The sequence below is a fragment of the Equus caballus genome, chromosome 7 (assembly GCF_041296265.1).
Source record: "Equus caballus isolate H_3958 breed thoroughbred chromosome 7, TB-T2T, whole genome shotgun sequence".
NCBI classification, from domain to species: Eukaryota; Metazoa; Chordata; class Mammalia; order Perissodactyla; family Equidae; genus Equus; species Equus caballus.
In genome coordinates, this window is record NC_091690.1 from 89,562,766 (window position 1) to 89,577,184 (window position 14,419).

The window sequence follows — 14,419 nt, forward strand, 5'->3', positions numbered from 1 at the left end:
TACATTTTAGAAAAGTTTTAATTTGAACAACTTATGATTAAAAATACATTTTATAAATAATTTTTCCATAGACCTGATTGAGGATCGCTGCTAACTTTACAAAAAGACATATTGTAACAACAACAGATTAAAGAAATTACAAAAAATATAGCTATTGCCTTCTCACTTAAAAATATAACATTGTATGTCACAGCATCTTCTTTGTGCAAAGTTTAAGACAATGCTGCGTTAGGCATGTCACATATTCACTCAAGGAGATGTAAACTTTAACACAGTTACTTTGCATAATAGCATAGGCACAGTTGAAATAATGAACCCTTTCCTCCCAGAAGTTACTACACCTTAGTCCAACATTTTACTTTCATTTTGCAGGACTGATGGCTGAACTTAGCTTAATACAAATATATATATATATATATGCGTGTATATATATATAAGTACGAAAATAAGTGTTTGGTTTGAAATTAAGTAAACTCCCAACGTATCTACAGTATTTTCAGAGAACGTGTTCTCCAAATCTGTCTGAGTACATCTTCTCCATTAAACAACGTTTTAGAAAAGTGAACGAAGCCCAGTCTGTCCATTAATGGGCATCCTCCGTTGAGACTTCCAGTTTTCGCTGAGGGACAAAGAGTGTTCCAACAGAGGTTTTACTAGCACCATCGGAATCCGTGCAGGCTGAGCCTGTTGGCTTTGTTGGTCCACCTGGGGTTCGGAAGAAACTTTCCACCACTAATTGTGACCCTTTGGGTGTCACAGGAACAGGCTGAGTGGAAAGAAAAGAACGGAAGAAAGAAGTCAAACCCACATAGATAGGCTTGCCCCGGCAGTCTTAGAAGATTGGACCAGGCACACGGCGGGAGCCTCGCTCGCCTTGAAATCGGCTAGGCAAGCCTGGGTGAGTTTTACATTCTCAATTATTTTTGTTAAGGCGAGAAAAAAACCCCACGATGACCCGACAATAAGGACTCCTTGGGCCCTCTTCCTGGGTTTGGGAAGACGGCAAGCCTTCAACCTCCTCACTCTTCCATCCCTTCCCAAGTAGAAAAGCGGAAGTAAGCTCCCCTGAGAGTGATACTTGGACTTGATGACCTAAGGAAAAACATGAATTGAACGGAAACACTCTCACCTGTTGTGCCCCTGTCACAGCAACTGATTGTCCATTCGGTTGGTTGTGGCCTGGCACTGGCGAGTCGTACCGGGTGGCCCGTCCTTGCTGAGTGCCCGTGCTGTCTGGGGCGACACTAACAGCCTCTATTCTTGGAGACACGGGAACGGTCCCAGGCCCGGGGCTGGCGGACACCTGCACACCGGGGGGGATGAGTCCCAAGTGCTGCAGGGTTAAGTTGACAATGGCTGAGCTTGGGTTCTGGACGGGAATGGCGTGGCTCGAAGTGAGAGCCGTGCTGCTCCCGACAGGGACAGCTGCCACGGGAGTTGGCGAGACCATTAGCTTGAAAGACGTCACAGGGAAAGAGGGAAAATTAACACCAGTGAGTTCGGATGATGTCACTGGAATAACACCTGGAAAGAAAAGCGGCAAAATATCTTAAAAGCACAGGCATTTGTCCGAGAAGCTCGAAAGGCTAAAGTGAACTCGAGAGTGACCCACGTTGGAAGGGTTGTTTTCCACGCACTCACCTGCGATTGGGGAGCTGTAGATCCTGTGGTTTGGGGAAACTGTACCTGAGTTTTCCGTACTAGACAAAATGGACTCTGCCCCGAGGGATGGGCACTGGGCGAGAGGGATTAGGTATCCTGATGGGAACAAGGTCTAGAAAGCAAGGAGGAAGGGCTTATTTTACACACAAATACAGAAAGAAAGATGATCGTGCGCCTCGGCCGGGACTAATATCCCCTGGTGGTGGTTTGTCCCATTAGACCAAAGCCCCCAACGGGATGGGCCATGGGTGGGCCTTACCCCTCCCTCCCATTCCAACACTTCTCCTGAATAACACCAACCATGTGTGTCTGAAATGCCATGCATGGTCTTAGGAAGCGTCCTAAAGCTGGCACTGATCTGCTTAGGGGTAGGACTCACCAGCACGCCCCCCCCCCTCGACACCCCGACACTGCCATCCTATCTCCTACTCTCAGACTTCTCGCTATGACGGGGTGCTGTCAGGACCAGGTTCAATGCAGCTGGACACCACAATGGCACTGCCCTGTCTTTATCTGACTGTTCTTGAATTATGTAGAACGGTGTTTCCCAAAAAAGTATCCTGAGGGACCCTAGTTCCATGGATGCAAAGAGGCTCTACTTGAATCACGGTCAAACGTGTGTGGGAAATGCAGAATTAAACCAAGGAAAATGGTGTCTTTACTGGGGAATTTCTGAGGGACTTTCACGAGGGTATGCATTGTAAATCGCCAGGGGGGCATCAGCATGTCGCATTTCCCAAGCTACTTGGTAACTAAATTTTTAGTCGTGTTGGTATTCAAGGAAAACATTTTAACAAATGTTGATTTAGAGAAGGGGGTTGCCAAACCATGGGCCAAAATCCACCTCCGGGCTGTTTCTGTAAACAAAATTGTACCGGAACACAGCCACGCCCGTTCACTTATGTAGCGTCTAGCTGCTTTTTAATCTTTGTACAATGGCAGAGTTGAAGAGAGCCCATATGGCCCGCAAAGGCAAAAATAATCCAGTTCTTCACAGAAAATGTTTGCTGACCCTCGATTTAGAACAAAGGAATTAGACAACTAAAGATTTTTTTCTAGTACTTTAGGTTCTAATGATACCAAAGAGAACACTCTTATAATATACAAATGAAAGGGCAGGGCACCAGAGTTCAAAAACTGCAGATAAAAAAGAGAATTAATTAACTCACGTTAGAGACCCAACCGTCACAGAGAACAGTTTTAGGCAATAAAGTTATATTCCAAACAGAAATGGCCAGAACGTTCGGTAGTGTGTGTCCCCCGTGGCTGCGGGATCGCTGTACTTCACCAAACAGAGACAGCCTGCAGGGGTGGCTGTGCTGCCTGGGAAGTCGGCCTCAGCCTTACACGGGCAGGACTGAAAAAAGCTAAAAGCAACTCTTGTAAAGCAGGGGCCCCTCCTCTTATCTTCCTCCAGATCTTTCTTCTCGTCATTGTCAAAACAACCGTCTACACTTCGATCTAGCTGTTAACAGGCACCATCTTTTCCTTGGGAACCAGTGAATTCAGAATCCACAATGTACCACAAACTTTTAATTTTGTTTTTTAGACGCTTGGTACTGTTCAATGCCTTTACCAGTAGGTTCCTTGAAAGCTGCAGGAATAGAGAATTTTTAAGGGGTGAATTCAGGCATTTTACAAACAGCTGCTCTTTGCTGTTTTTAATCATACTCTTGTGGTAAAAGCTTTTCTGGCTGCTGGTTAAACTCTTTAAAATCTTCAGTAAAATCTGTAGTACTCATAATTATTTTTCAATTTCCTACAAACTACATTCATCACAAAGTCTTTCAACCTATAATGCCAATTCCTTTTATCTAAAAATTAGAACTATTAAATTAGCAAGATGAAGGAATCTGACATATTTTGACTCGCATGTCATCTCATCTGGCCGACAGTGGCCTCTTCCTCCCTCTGCCTATCACAGCATCCTGTTTTGTTTTCACTATAGGTCTTATCATTCAGTACCTGATACCTTTGTGTTTATTTGTGTACTGTCTTCTCTCCACCCCCAGAAGTGTAGATTCTTAGTAAATGTTTGTTGAATGAGTTAACACATGCTCTCTTACTTTCTTGGTTCTGCTCGGTCAGTGCTAAAAAGAAATCGTCAAAATGAAGTTGTAGAGATGAAAAAAGAAGCAAGGGGACGTGGAAAACCTATCCGCTGGAAACCCTAACCCTGAACAGCTGAGCGAGCAACAGGAGACCATTATCAAATCATACCCATTCGCCCAGAGATTAAGGACCTCCCAGAATATCGAATCAAGCTCGAGCCTTGTGATTTTCCCCCAGCATGTATATTAAATGCCAAATGATACTATGCTTAGATAATAGATGTTTTGAACGGTTACCATGAGGCCATCCTCAGGGAATATTTGACAAACTCTAAAGCCTCCTTAATAATAGTTACAGATAATATCCTTCAGCTTATTCGGTGCCTTAAAAGGATCAAAAACCCCTTTATGTAGATGGTCATGTAATAACCTCACAAAAGCTGTAACATGGCCCTGGGGCAGGTCCTCAAAAGCAACTGGCACCAAGGGCAGGTGCCAGGTTTGATTTGATCCAGAGCATGGTGCTTTATACCCAGTGGAGGATATGGAAAAACTGTGGAACAAATTCTCTATGGATGTGGAAAACAAGATGTAGAGAAGTAACATAACTGCACAGCGGGGACAAAATGAGAGATTAACTTCTGCTTCCACAGTTAGTGGTATTTATTTGGTAATAACGCCGTTCCTACGTTAACTGTCCTAAGGGAGGAAAATGAGATCATGTATGTAAACATGCCTAATGCTTCTGATGTCCAGTAGGTGGGTGGCATCCGGTAGATGCTAATTTCTTCCTGAACTAAACTCCACCCAGGAAACAAATTATCTAGAACATCAAAATCCTTAGAAACCAATGCATCAAATATACCTACAATTTGCCAAGGTCAGTTCGATTTTTCTATTTACACAAAATAGAAAGTTTGGTTTAAATCTTAGGTTAGAAAGTAAAAACATGGGAAGCAATTTATCTTGGAGGCAACAGATGCCAGTTACATGACATCAAACAAACATTAGGTAATGACTCAGAAAGCAGGAGTTACAGGAACCCTATGCATCCATCCGTTCGTTTGGGGTTACGTCTACTTGTAAATTATTTAAGACTTTCACGACAGGTGTTTGCATTCCAGCATGTGACAGAGAAATGGACTTACGGACAACCACCCACAGTGCTTTTAAAGAAGCAAATAATCCCTTCCTCCAAAGGTTAAAAATGTCCCCGCCACCATCGCAGCCAGGGGATTAGTTGTCTGGGGCCTTGTTTGGACTGTGGATACTAAGGAACAGTTCCTCATTTCCTGAGAGGCTGCTCTTTGCTCTGCTAAATGTCACAAGCCACCAAATTCTCCTCTAATCAATTGGGGACTTTCCAAAGCTGTGCACAGTTTAAGGCTGTACTTACCGCAGAGACGTTTTCAAGTCCTTTTAGGTCTTCTTTAAATTTCTTTTTGGAAGCACTGTCCTCGAACACGCTTGCCCTCTTGGAGCCTCTTTCTCTAGCAGGCTCCCTGTCTCGGTTCTTTGTACCTTGTCTCTCTGGCACTGGCAGCAAGCTTCCAGGTCTGGTGGAGGCACTGGGCTTTGCGGTATCCTTGGCTGCCTTCTCGGTGGTGGCATCTGCAGGGTCTTTTGATCTTGTAGCTTTAGAGGAGGGAGTGGAGCAGACTGTCGGGCTTAGACCCTGGGGTGGCGTCATGCTTTGGGCATGGGCAGGCTGCAAGTAGATGGCATAGGGTGGGCCCGAAGGGGCCTGAGGTAGGATCACGGGCACCGCCGATGACAGTGGGCTGGGGAGCAGGGGGACCACCCCCAGGGACTGGGTGAGGGATGATGCCATCAGTTCCAGCTCAGCATTCACTGGGGTGTCCAGAGGGGCCACTGGTTTGCAAGGCCCAGATCTTGCCAGTTGTACTTTCACTTTGTTTCTAGGTTCACTAAAAGACAAGATTTAAAACATGATACCACGGAAACACATTTTCTCTAAAATTGTTCTAGCACTTGAGATTTCCCCAAATTGAAGCCACGCTTTTATGAAACTAGCAGGTAGTTTCTGTAATGATTGCATATGAGTTATAGAAAGATTATCTCACTGGTTTCCAAGGCTAGTGCCTCTTCTTACATAAAGTCAGCAAGCCTAATGAGGCAAGGTCAGAGGAATGCGTCCTGCCACTAAGGAGCATTGCAACCTACCTTGATTGCTCTTCTAACTGCATTTTGCAAATAGCTGTGGGGTCAGCCATTTTACTTTGGAAGGGTGCAGAATTCTGAGAACTCTCAGCTGGTAAAAAAGAAGGGGGGGGGTGGTTAAAGCAAAAATGAATCATACAGATGAAACATCACTAAGTCAAAAGAACAGAAACCATGCACCACCCCTCAAAATCACACAGCTATTAAATGACAAACCCCACAAATTACTTCTTATCCTTTAATTCATGTGTAAGTTAGGCTTCAAGAGGTTTGGGGATATGGATATTGAAACAATTCTCTAACAAGTCCCGTAGGGATCAAGTAAGTGGAAAAAGTCGGATAAAAAGGAATTCTTGGGGCCGGCTCAGTGGCACAGCGGTTAAGTTCGCACATTCTGCTTCTCGGTGGCCCGGGGTTCACCGGTTCGGATCCCGGGTGTGGACATGGCACCGCTTGGCAAAGCCATGCTGTGGTAGGCGTCCCACATATGAAAAAAAAAAAAGTAGAGGAAGATGGGTGTGGATGTTAGCTCAGGGCCAGTCTTCCTCAGCAAAAAGAGGATTGGTGGCAGTTAGCTCAGGGCTAACCTTCCTCAAAAAAAGAGGAATTCTTCTGAGTAGACCCCTGATATGATTGAAAACATACCTTTGTTGGTCTTGACAGGGCTGCTGGGAGCAGAGTTTATCTTTCTCCGATCACTTTCTATGCTCTTTACCAGTTTGATAAGAGATTGGTGTCGAGTAAAGTTTGGTTTCCCACAGGTGGAAAAGAGGTTTTTGGCACAGTTCTCTTTTGAGGACCGCCTCACTTCCAGATCAGAGGAGGTGAAAGTAATGACTGGGCTGCAGCCTGCAGTAGAAAGGGGCAGTGTGTTAAGTGCAGTTCTAAGATGGTTTTAGGAATGGAAGTGGTCACAGTTACAGAGGACCGACTAAGTGCCTGACACTGTTTTAAGGGCTTTACATACAAAATCTTGTTTATCATATTGAATGAATTGTGAGGTAGTATTTCACACCTTAACATCTCTGAAACTACTGTCTCTGATAACCAGTGGTGTGCCATAGTGTAATTCTAAGTGGTTTTTCTTTCTGATATATAAAAAATCATGCATCTTAAAATCAGTGGAGCCTTAATCTGATGAAATATGGTGACTCTCACTGCTACGGACTGAATGTTTGTGTCTCCCCCAAAATTCATATGTTGCAACCTAATGCCCAAAGTGATATCTCAGGAGGTGGGGTCTTACAGAAGTGCTTAGGTCATAAGGGCCGAGCCCTTATGAACGGGATTAGTGTTCGTATAAAAGAGACCCCACGGAGCTCCTAGTCCCCTTCCACCATGTGAGGTTACAACAAAAAGATGGCTGTCTAGAAAATGGGCCCTCACCAGACACGGAATCTGCTGGCACCTTGATCATGGACTTCTCCACCTCCAGATCTGTGAGAAAGAAATGTCTGATGTTTATAAGCTGCCCAGTCTATGGTGTTCTGTTACAGCACTTTGAACGGACTAAGACACTCTCAAGTCCACCAGGTAGGCACTTCTTAAGAAATGCACCCCCATCTCAGAGACATTAACCAATTGACTCAAGGTCTCTCAGCTGGTAGACTGTGGGCCTGGGACAGGAACCCAGCCAGTCGGGCCCTAGAGTCTGCACTGTGAATCCCTGTGCCAAAGGACCTCCCTCTGAGGTCATATCCCAAATCACAACCACCTCACAAAGGCGCCATGGTGGGAGGGTGGGCAGGAAAGGGAATGGAGAGTATCGCCAAATGTGCATTAATTCCAAATAGTGAAGCAAAGAACGAAAGGCAACAAGTACATACCACTGGGATTGGGGCTGATTTCTGGGCCTATCCACTTAAAAGCTGGTTTTCGGCCTCTTTCCTCCGTCACGTGAACTTTCTTAATAAGGTCCAGGCTTCTCAGAACATTAGCTATATCATACAACCTCCTAATTTTCGCTGGGGAGAAAGAAAGCATATACACCGCTTAATGGAATAATGAAAGATCAGAGGACTTCGCTTCAAAAGGACTTCATGTATATTGAAGAAGCTATCCTAACCATCAATGTCAGACAGAGAAACGTGGCTCTTCTTCAGCTATTCCAGTGATACTGCTTTAATTAAGACAAAAAATAGTTTTAAATATTGAAAAGACTCAGTTACTGCTGGTCCTGAATTTTGAAAGGACAAAAGCACATGTTGAAAAAAGAAAAATGACTTAATGAGATCACCCAGTAGAGAACTACGTCACAGATTTTTAAATAAAAAGTCACCGTTGCTGGGCATCTTCTAATGGGGATTCAGAAGAATTGTATGAATGAAAGAAATAAAGCATCGCTTCCCTGCTTGTGATAGTTTATAACAATAAGGTTACTTAATATCATAAGCATGGAAAATTCCAGGATCCATCAAAATTTATAAATTTTTATATTGTTCTTGTGTAATATGCAATGCATCAATTTGTTAATTCTTCAAATCTTACATATCTTAAAAAGTTTTGTTACAAAAAGTCTGCCTTTACTTCCAGCTTGATAGTACAAAATAACACATCAAGCCCCTTCTTCACAGAAACCTCATGCCAGAAGTTTCTGAATTACCTGGGGATGTAGCAAATTACACATATGCAGTTCCTGGAATAGCTTCTAAGGCTCTGAGCAACCAGCGAAACAGAGAGCTGAACCCTGGTGACTCTGAAAAAGCAGGCAGCCCACCAGTAGCATCAGGACGTGTGGATTCTGAAGTTGCACATCTCCGGATCCAATTACAGCATTATTGCCCCTACTGTCTCCTTAATTTTGTCTTTATAGAGACACTTTCAACGTGGGGATGTCTGAATATACCTTCATGGGACTCGTACAGCTTCACAGGCATGGGGAGGAGTCTGTGTGGCAGCTCCCAGACGTTCCTCACAGCCTCTGCTGTTGCTGGGGGGTGGTTCTTCCTCACCACACAGCCAGGTCCCTCAAGTGACCCGTGTTCAGGCTGGCCTCTGGCCCTACTGGGAGGTTTGTTAACGCTCTCAGGAGAGATGGGCGTGCAGCAGGCCCCTCCCCATCTGCTGAGCACTTCCGTCCACACCCTTTCTCTATTCCTCTTTGTGGGGGTTCCTGCAGAGTCTGTTACGGAGGCGGGGGCAGAGTCTGCATTAGGAACCCAGTCAATGGTCCCTTCCAACTTAGAGCAGGCAGTCTGGCTAAAACCGCTCTTTCAGAATGGCAAACCAACTGTGCTGCAGGTCGCTTCTGGGCATAATTTTAGAAGTTGTTTATACCATTACATCTGAGAGTCAGTGGAAAGAGCGGAGACCTGGGTTCCAGGCCCACTTTCCAATTACTGCTCATTTAGCATTCAGGCACCCGGGTCGATCCGCGTAAAATGTGGGCAATGTTACAGCATCAAATGAGGTAACTTTTGAGGAACTGTTTCTAAGCCAAAGTGTCAGACAAATAGGAGAAGTTATATACATATCTTTGAGTTCTATAAGTCAGCAAAAGCAGTACTATCATGGCTTCTGGGGGAGCAGTGAAGACAAAAGCATAATTACAGATGATCTGTTTATATAGTGAATGGACTTGGAAATCAGTTTGTAACTGATTTTCTTCTTTGCGCATAGGTCCAAAAGTCCATGGCAGTCATGACACTTACTTTTAAACTTGCTTTTATTCAAATCTTCCACGTGGTCCTCCCCATTTAAAATCTTGGCAGCAATTTCTAGGCTTACTATCTGAGGCGTTGACACCAAAAACAGCATCACGAATTTCTGGCTCATCACTCTTAAAGACTTCTCTTTGCGGCTGTTTACAGAAGCTTTGGAGAAGGATGAGGATTAGAGAATTAAAATTCATGAAGGGACATGCGACTTCTAAAGTAACAAGGCTAAAAATACCACAAAGTGATCATACGGTTGACAACTGCAGCGTTTTAACGTGACAGGCAGCTGTAGCTTTAGAGCAGCGTTCCCTGAGGACCCTTTTCTTTAGACCCACGAGGAGGGCCAGGCAGCCTGTGCTTTTCAAGGCCATCTCTCACCTGCCCGAAATTCCATTCCGGGGAGTTCGACAAAACACACGTCTGGTTGTCCATTTTGGTCGGTGTCGTCTTTGACGATATGATCCTCTATACTGCAACCCTTAGTAAAGTCAAACTCTTGTTCGTATTCTTTCTTTTTGATCATCATAATCTGCTTGGCGTACCTGTTCTTCTCCGCGGTGCTCTTCAAAGCCTGCAGGGTTTGGTTGAGATTATGTCGCCCGTGCCAAGTGTACCTGTTTTTGGCGAGGCGGCTCACCATGTGTAAACTCTCTAGGACGTTCACGATGTCGTAAATGCGTCGACGCTCCACCTCTACAAAGAACGAGCGATTGTACGTTACGACAGGATCAGGTTTTGTCATACGTGCAGAACAGAATGTTTTATTATGCTATATATGCTGGGTGCTATAGCTTTCTTTACGTTCGACAAAAGAGTGTGAAGATGAGAAGGACAAGTCCCTGCTCTCAAAGGGGACAAACAAGGTTAATATGAATCAGAAAGGGGACATTTATGGAGGGCCTACTACGTGTCATACAGCTTTTGGAAATTTTTACCCTTAACTTGTGAAGTAGGTATTATTATCCACACTTTAATGATGGGGAAATAGAGACTCAGGCTGGCTGAGGAGCTCATCCTGAGGCACAGAGCCAGTAAGTGGCAAGGCCAAGTCTTTAATACTTTAAATCCCACACTTTACAACTGTTTCTTATATTAGTCCCCAACACACACACACACACACACACACACACACACACACACACACACACAGCTGTCATATGATAGGGACAAGGTGCTGAGATTTCTTGCTGTTCCTGGACCCTGCCAGATATGCCCTTGCCTGAAGGCCTTTGTCCTGGGCTGTCCCTTCTGTCTGGAATCCCTCTCCCGCGTGCTCACAGCCTTCTGCCTCGATTCTTTCAAGTCCTTGTCACCGAGTCACTGAGGCCGGACCTGACCACTTAATTTAAAATTGGAAAGCACGCCCCCAGCACTCCTGACCCCCTTGCGCCCTGGTCTACATCTTTTTCCACAGCACTTGTTACCTTCTAACATACATTATCATCACCGTCTGCATATTATCGATTGCCCCCATTAGAATGCAGGTTCCCTGAGAGCAGCGATTTGGTTCTTTTTGTTCAGGATGCTATCCCAAGCTGTTACATTTCCTGGCACCCAGTAGGTGATCAATAGATACCTGCTCAACTAAAGGGTACATCCCACATGGCTACAATGCAGTGTATGTGAATAGATGAATCTAAATGGCATGTTCTTAAAATGTAAAACAAAGTTGATGTTTATATACAAGTATTAGAAAGGCAAAACTTTCTTCATGCCTGGTGGTTATATATTAAAACAGCCTGCATATCTCATCATCGTTTCAGATTATGATATTTTCATGACCCCGAAGGTACCCCCAATTTGCTACAGATCCTTTTTTTTAGCTATAACTAGATTTGAGTCTATGATGTTAGGAGTAAAAGGGGGCAAGGGGACGTAGTAACTTTTGCCAAACAAAACACTCAGCAAACACTGGTCCTCAGAATAGCGCTGAGCTGCAGGGAGCGTCTGTGCCCTGCTCCCACGCACAGAAGGCGATTTTCACCATAAACGGGTCGAAACTATTCTGCAGCCTGGCTCTTCAATGAGAAACAAGATGAGCTGCAGAGTTGTAGCTGTTTATGAAACAAGTCATCAAACAATGTTGCCTTGCTTTAAAGCTTCAGAGCTTTTGAAACGCAGTCAGAAACAATCTCCATGGTGACGTTTTGCTTCTAAGACTCACTGGAATTGGAAACTATATGCCTTTATTCTTAAATTAACGGGGCTTTAGAGAGTTATAACTTCCCTGTGGCCTTATCTGTCTCATTACAAACACTGGCCAGACGAGCGTGGGTCTGAAGGAGTGTCTATAAAGTTCCTTTAATTAGCAACGGTTTTGGGGAGCTCTGTGCATACTTACTAAGGTCCCCGGCCACTTCGTCGAGACAAATGTCATTATTCAGAGCAAGGTTGGGATACTCCGGATAGCGCTCTAAGAACTTAACACACAACAATCCTAAACTTTTCTCCTTTCGACTCGGTTGGGATTTCTCATATTCGTCTCCAGATAAGTGTTCCTACAAAGGAAGCGGTGAATAACGGCTTATTCTGAAATAAAGTTTGACAGATTTATTCAGGGCACCTGCAGTCGATAAGTGATACATATACACGTACTTTGCATTAATAGCTGCAAAATTTGGGGGCTGGGGGGAAGGTGGGGAGCCAGTATAAACTGTTTGGAAGATCTGAAAGGGAAGCCTGAACTGAAAACAAGCCAAAGGTTCAGAGTTCTCAGGGCTATGTTTGATGGGGTCCAAACCTTTCCGGCGCTCTGAAGGAGGCTGGTAAGTCTGTGGGTGGCGATGATTTATATTGCCGGCACTTCCCCAAAAGCTTCCAGCCGCCCCACAACCCCAATCTCCACCGGCTCCTCTGCGAACCTACGTGTAAAGAATCTTTGGCCTCAGGTAATTCATTTCTGTTGTCAAACAACCCCCTTTTCTCGTCTCTGCTGCGGATCTCAGGGCTCGCGGCACTGATGAGCATTTTCAGGTTGGCTGTTGGCGTCCAGGGTTCTCCATGGGCGATTTCCTTGGGCTTGGTGGGCGTGGTTAAAGGGCCGAAGTCCGGCTGGCTCTCCGGCAACGGTAAATTCACTGCCGTGGATGCTTTCAGAGGTGTTTTCATCAGTCCCCTTTTATGTGGCTCAAAAAAGAGATTTTCCTGGTTTAAAACAAGTAAATCATTAAATCCATTGTAAAACAGGATTTCTCAGATAGCTTTCGACTCTAGAAATTGGACAATAAATAGAATATTGCTAAGGAAAAAAATGCCTCATCAGGTTGTGGAGTTGTTTAAATTAGTAACTGTATTCTCGTGAGCACTTGGCACTTATTGTCCATTCGAATAGCTAAACTGCCCATTTTTAATTTTGCAGCAAAGCACAGACATAAATTTTTTCATGCTCTGTTCCAAGAATTTAAAAAAAAAATCTTTAAGAGATAATTTTTAACATTTTATTTTGAAATAATTTTAGATTGGAGAAGAGTTGCAAAGAGAGTATAGAGAGTCCCCAAATGCTGTCACTCAGCTTCCCCTAACAGGTCTGACAATTTTAAGTGATCCCTATCTCCTAGGAGCGACTTTTATTCATGACGCTATAATAAGTAACTCCATAGCAGAAACCATGTCCCATCCATCTGTGTATCCAGCTAGCACAATGGGTGCATGCAGTGGTGCTCAATAAACCAGCACTGACATGGGAGAGTCAGAGAGCCAAGGAGACAAGGGTGAGGGCTAACATAAGGTCAGACTTGTTGGCAAAGTCCAGCAGGGAGAAAATCCAGAGTGCCTAAGAGCAGGATTTCTGACCAGAAAAGTCTATGCCTTGACTATCTAAGCCCTTCGCTTTACAGATGGAGAAAACGGAGCCCAGAGAAGCAAAATTTGTTACCCAAGATGACGAAGCTAGTTCCCGAAAGAGGCGGGGCTGCCACCGAGACAGAAGAGGGTAAATGAGCAATTCGTAAATAAGACTCACGCGGATTATGTTTCTTCTACTTTTAGACACTGGGGACTTCCTTCTTCCTATCTGTATCTATTTTAAAGAAAATGCTTGGAATGGCAATAAGTGAAAGAATAGAGAGACTCACTAATTCCTCAATGATTTTAGGAACAAAGATTAATGGGACTATTTTATATGTCTATGACTCCTTAGGATTTATCAAGTGCTTTTCCATTTGTATTTTCACCAAATCCTGTAGCCCCATCTGCAGAAGAGGATACCCAGGCTAAGATGAGGTCGCACAGGACTTGAACCCAAACTTCCTCAGTCCAGCTACGGTGCCCTTACATGGAAGTCAGTGTGATGGAGCCAATGGGGACCCTCCTGGGCATGTGCATCTGAGAGTACTGAGCCAAAAATGGGACTATTCTAAAAGCTGCTGTCCTTTGCCTCAGACTATCAGAAACAACAGCAATTTTCCTATTTGACTAATATCTAAAACTTATAGGAAATTTGCATGTATCATTTTTTTTAACCTATCAGTAGTTGGACACTAATCAAGATACTCCTACTGACAATTCTTCTGTAATTTTACAAAATATTTATCTCGCAAACAGCGTTTGTGCCCCCCATAGTTAAAGAAGCTGGTGCTTTTGTAGAAAATTATCTTAAAAAGAAATCCAATCTCAAATCACATCAAACGCTCTTTCTGAATTCCTGCTGTTCAAGAATTCTCAGAAATATTGTAATGCAACTAATTAGTAGTATTCTTAAAAGCACCTTTTCTCTCTGCTTATCTCTTTGAGACTTCCACCAAATCATTAAAAACTAGAAAGGTTACTTTAACTCTGGGCAACTCTGCCCCTCTTCAAAAATTAAATTTCCCTTCCTTCTGGGTTTTTACAGAGGCTCCCTAAAAACAGAAGCAGCATTAAAAAGATAAC

General features: G+C 44.0%; 1 protein-coding gene and 1 long non-coding RNA gene across 6 annotated transcripts in view; one reads left to right on the plus strand and one right to left on the minus strand.

Moving 5' to 3' along the window:
- Positions 1-14,419, minus strand: part of E2F8 (E2F transcription factor 8) — a 16,099-nt gene continuing 1,680 nt past the window's right edge. For 3 of the 5 annotated variants that reach the window (XM_014741867.3, XM_023634755.2, XM_023634756.2), the window contains exons 3-14: positions 12,416-12,694; positions 11,892-12,048; positions 9,929-10,243; positions 9,545-9,706; positions 7,721-7,858; positions 7,281-7,331; positions 6,540-6,743; positions 5,898-5,985; positions 5,110-5,641; positions 1,642-1,774; positions 1,130-1,524; positions 1-766 (exon numbers count right to left, since the gene is read on the minus strand). In XM_014741867.3, coding sequence (XP_014597353.1) covers positions 584-766; positions 1,130-1,524; positions 1,642-1,774; positions 5,110-5,641; positions 5,898-5,985; positions 6,540-6,743; positions 7,281-7,331; positions 7,721-7,858; positions 9,545-9,706; positions 9,929-10,243; positions 11,892-12,048; positions 12,416-12,694 — 2,637 coding nt within the window. In that variant the 3' untranslated portion in view covers positions 1-583. The remainder of the gene's footprint in view (positions 767-1,129; positions 1,525-1,641; positions 1,775-5,109; positions 5,642-5,897; positions 5,986-6,539; positions 6,744-7,280; positions 7,332-7,720; positions 7,859-9,544; positions 9,707-9,928; positions 10,244-11,891; positions 12,049-12,415; positions 12,695-14,419) is intronic. The other 2 variants (XM_070274941.1, XM_001501815.5) reach the window with 1 other exon arrangement.
- The window catches only part of LOC102150989 (uncharacterized), a 1,822-nt gene continuing 769 nt past the window's right edge, over positions 13,367-14,419 (plus strand). The window contains exon 1 of the long non-coding RNA XR_002805767.2: positions 13,367-13,481. This is a non-coding gene — a long non-coding RNA (uncharacterized lncRNA). The remainder of the gene's footprint in view (positions 13,482-14,419) is intronic.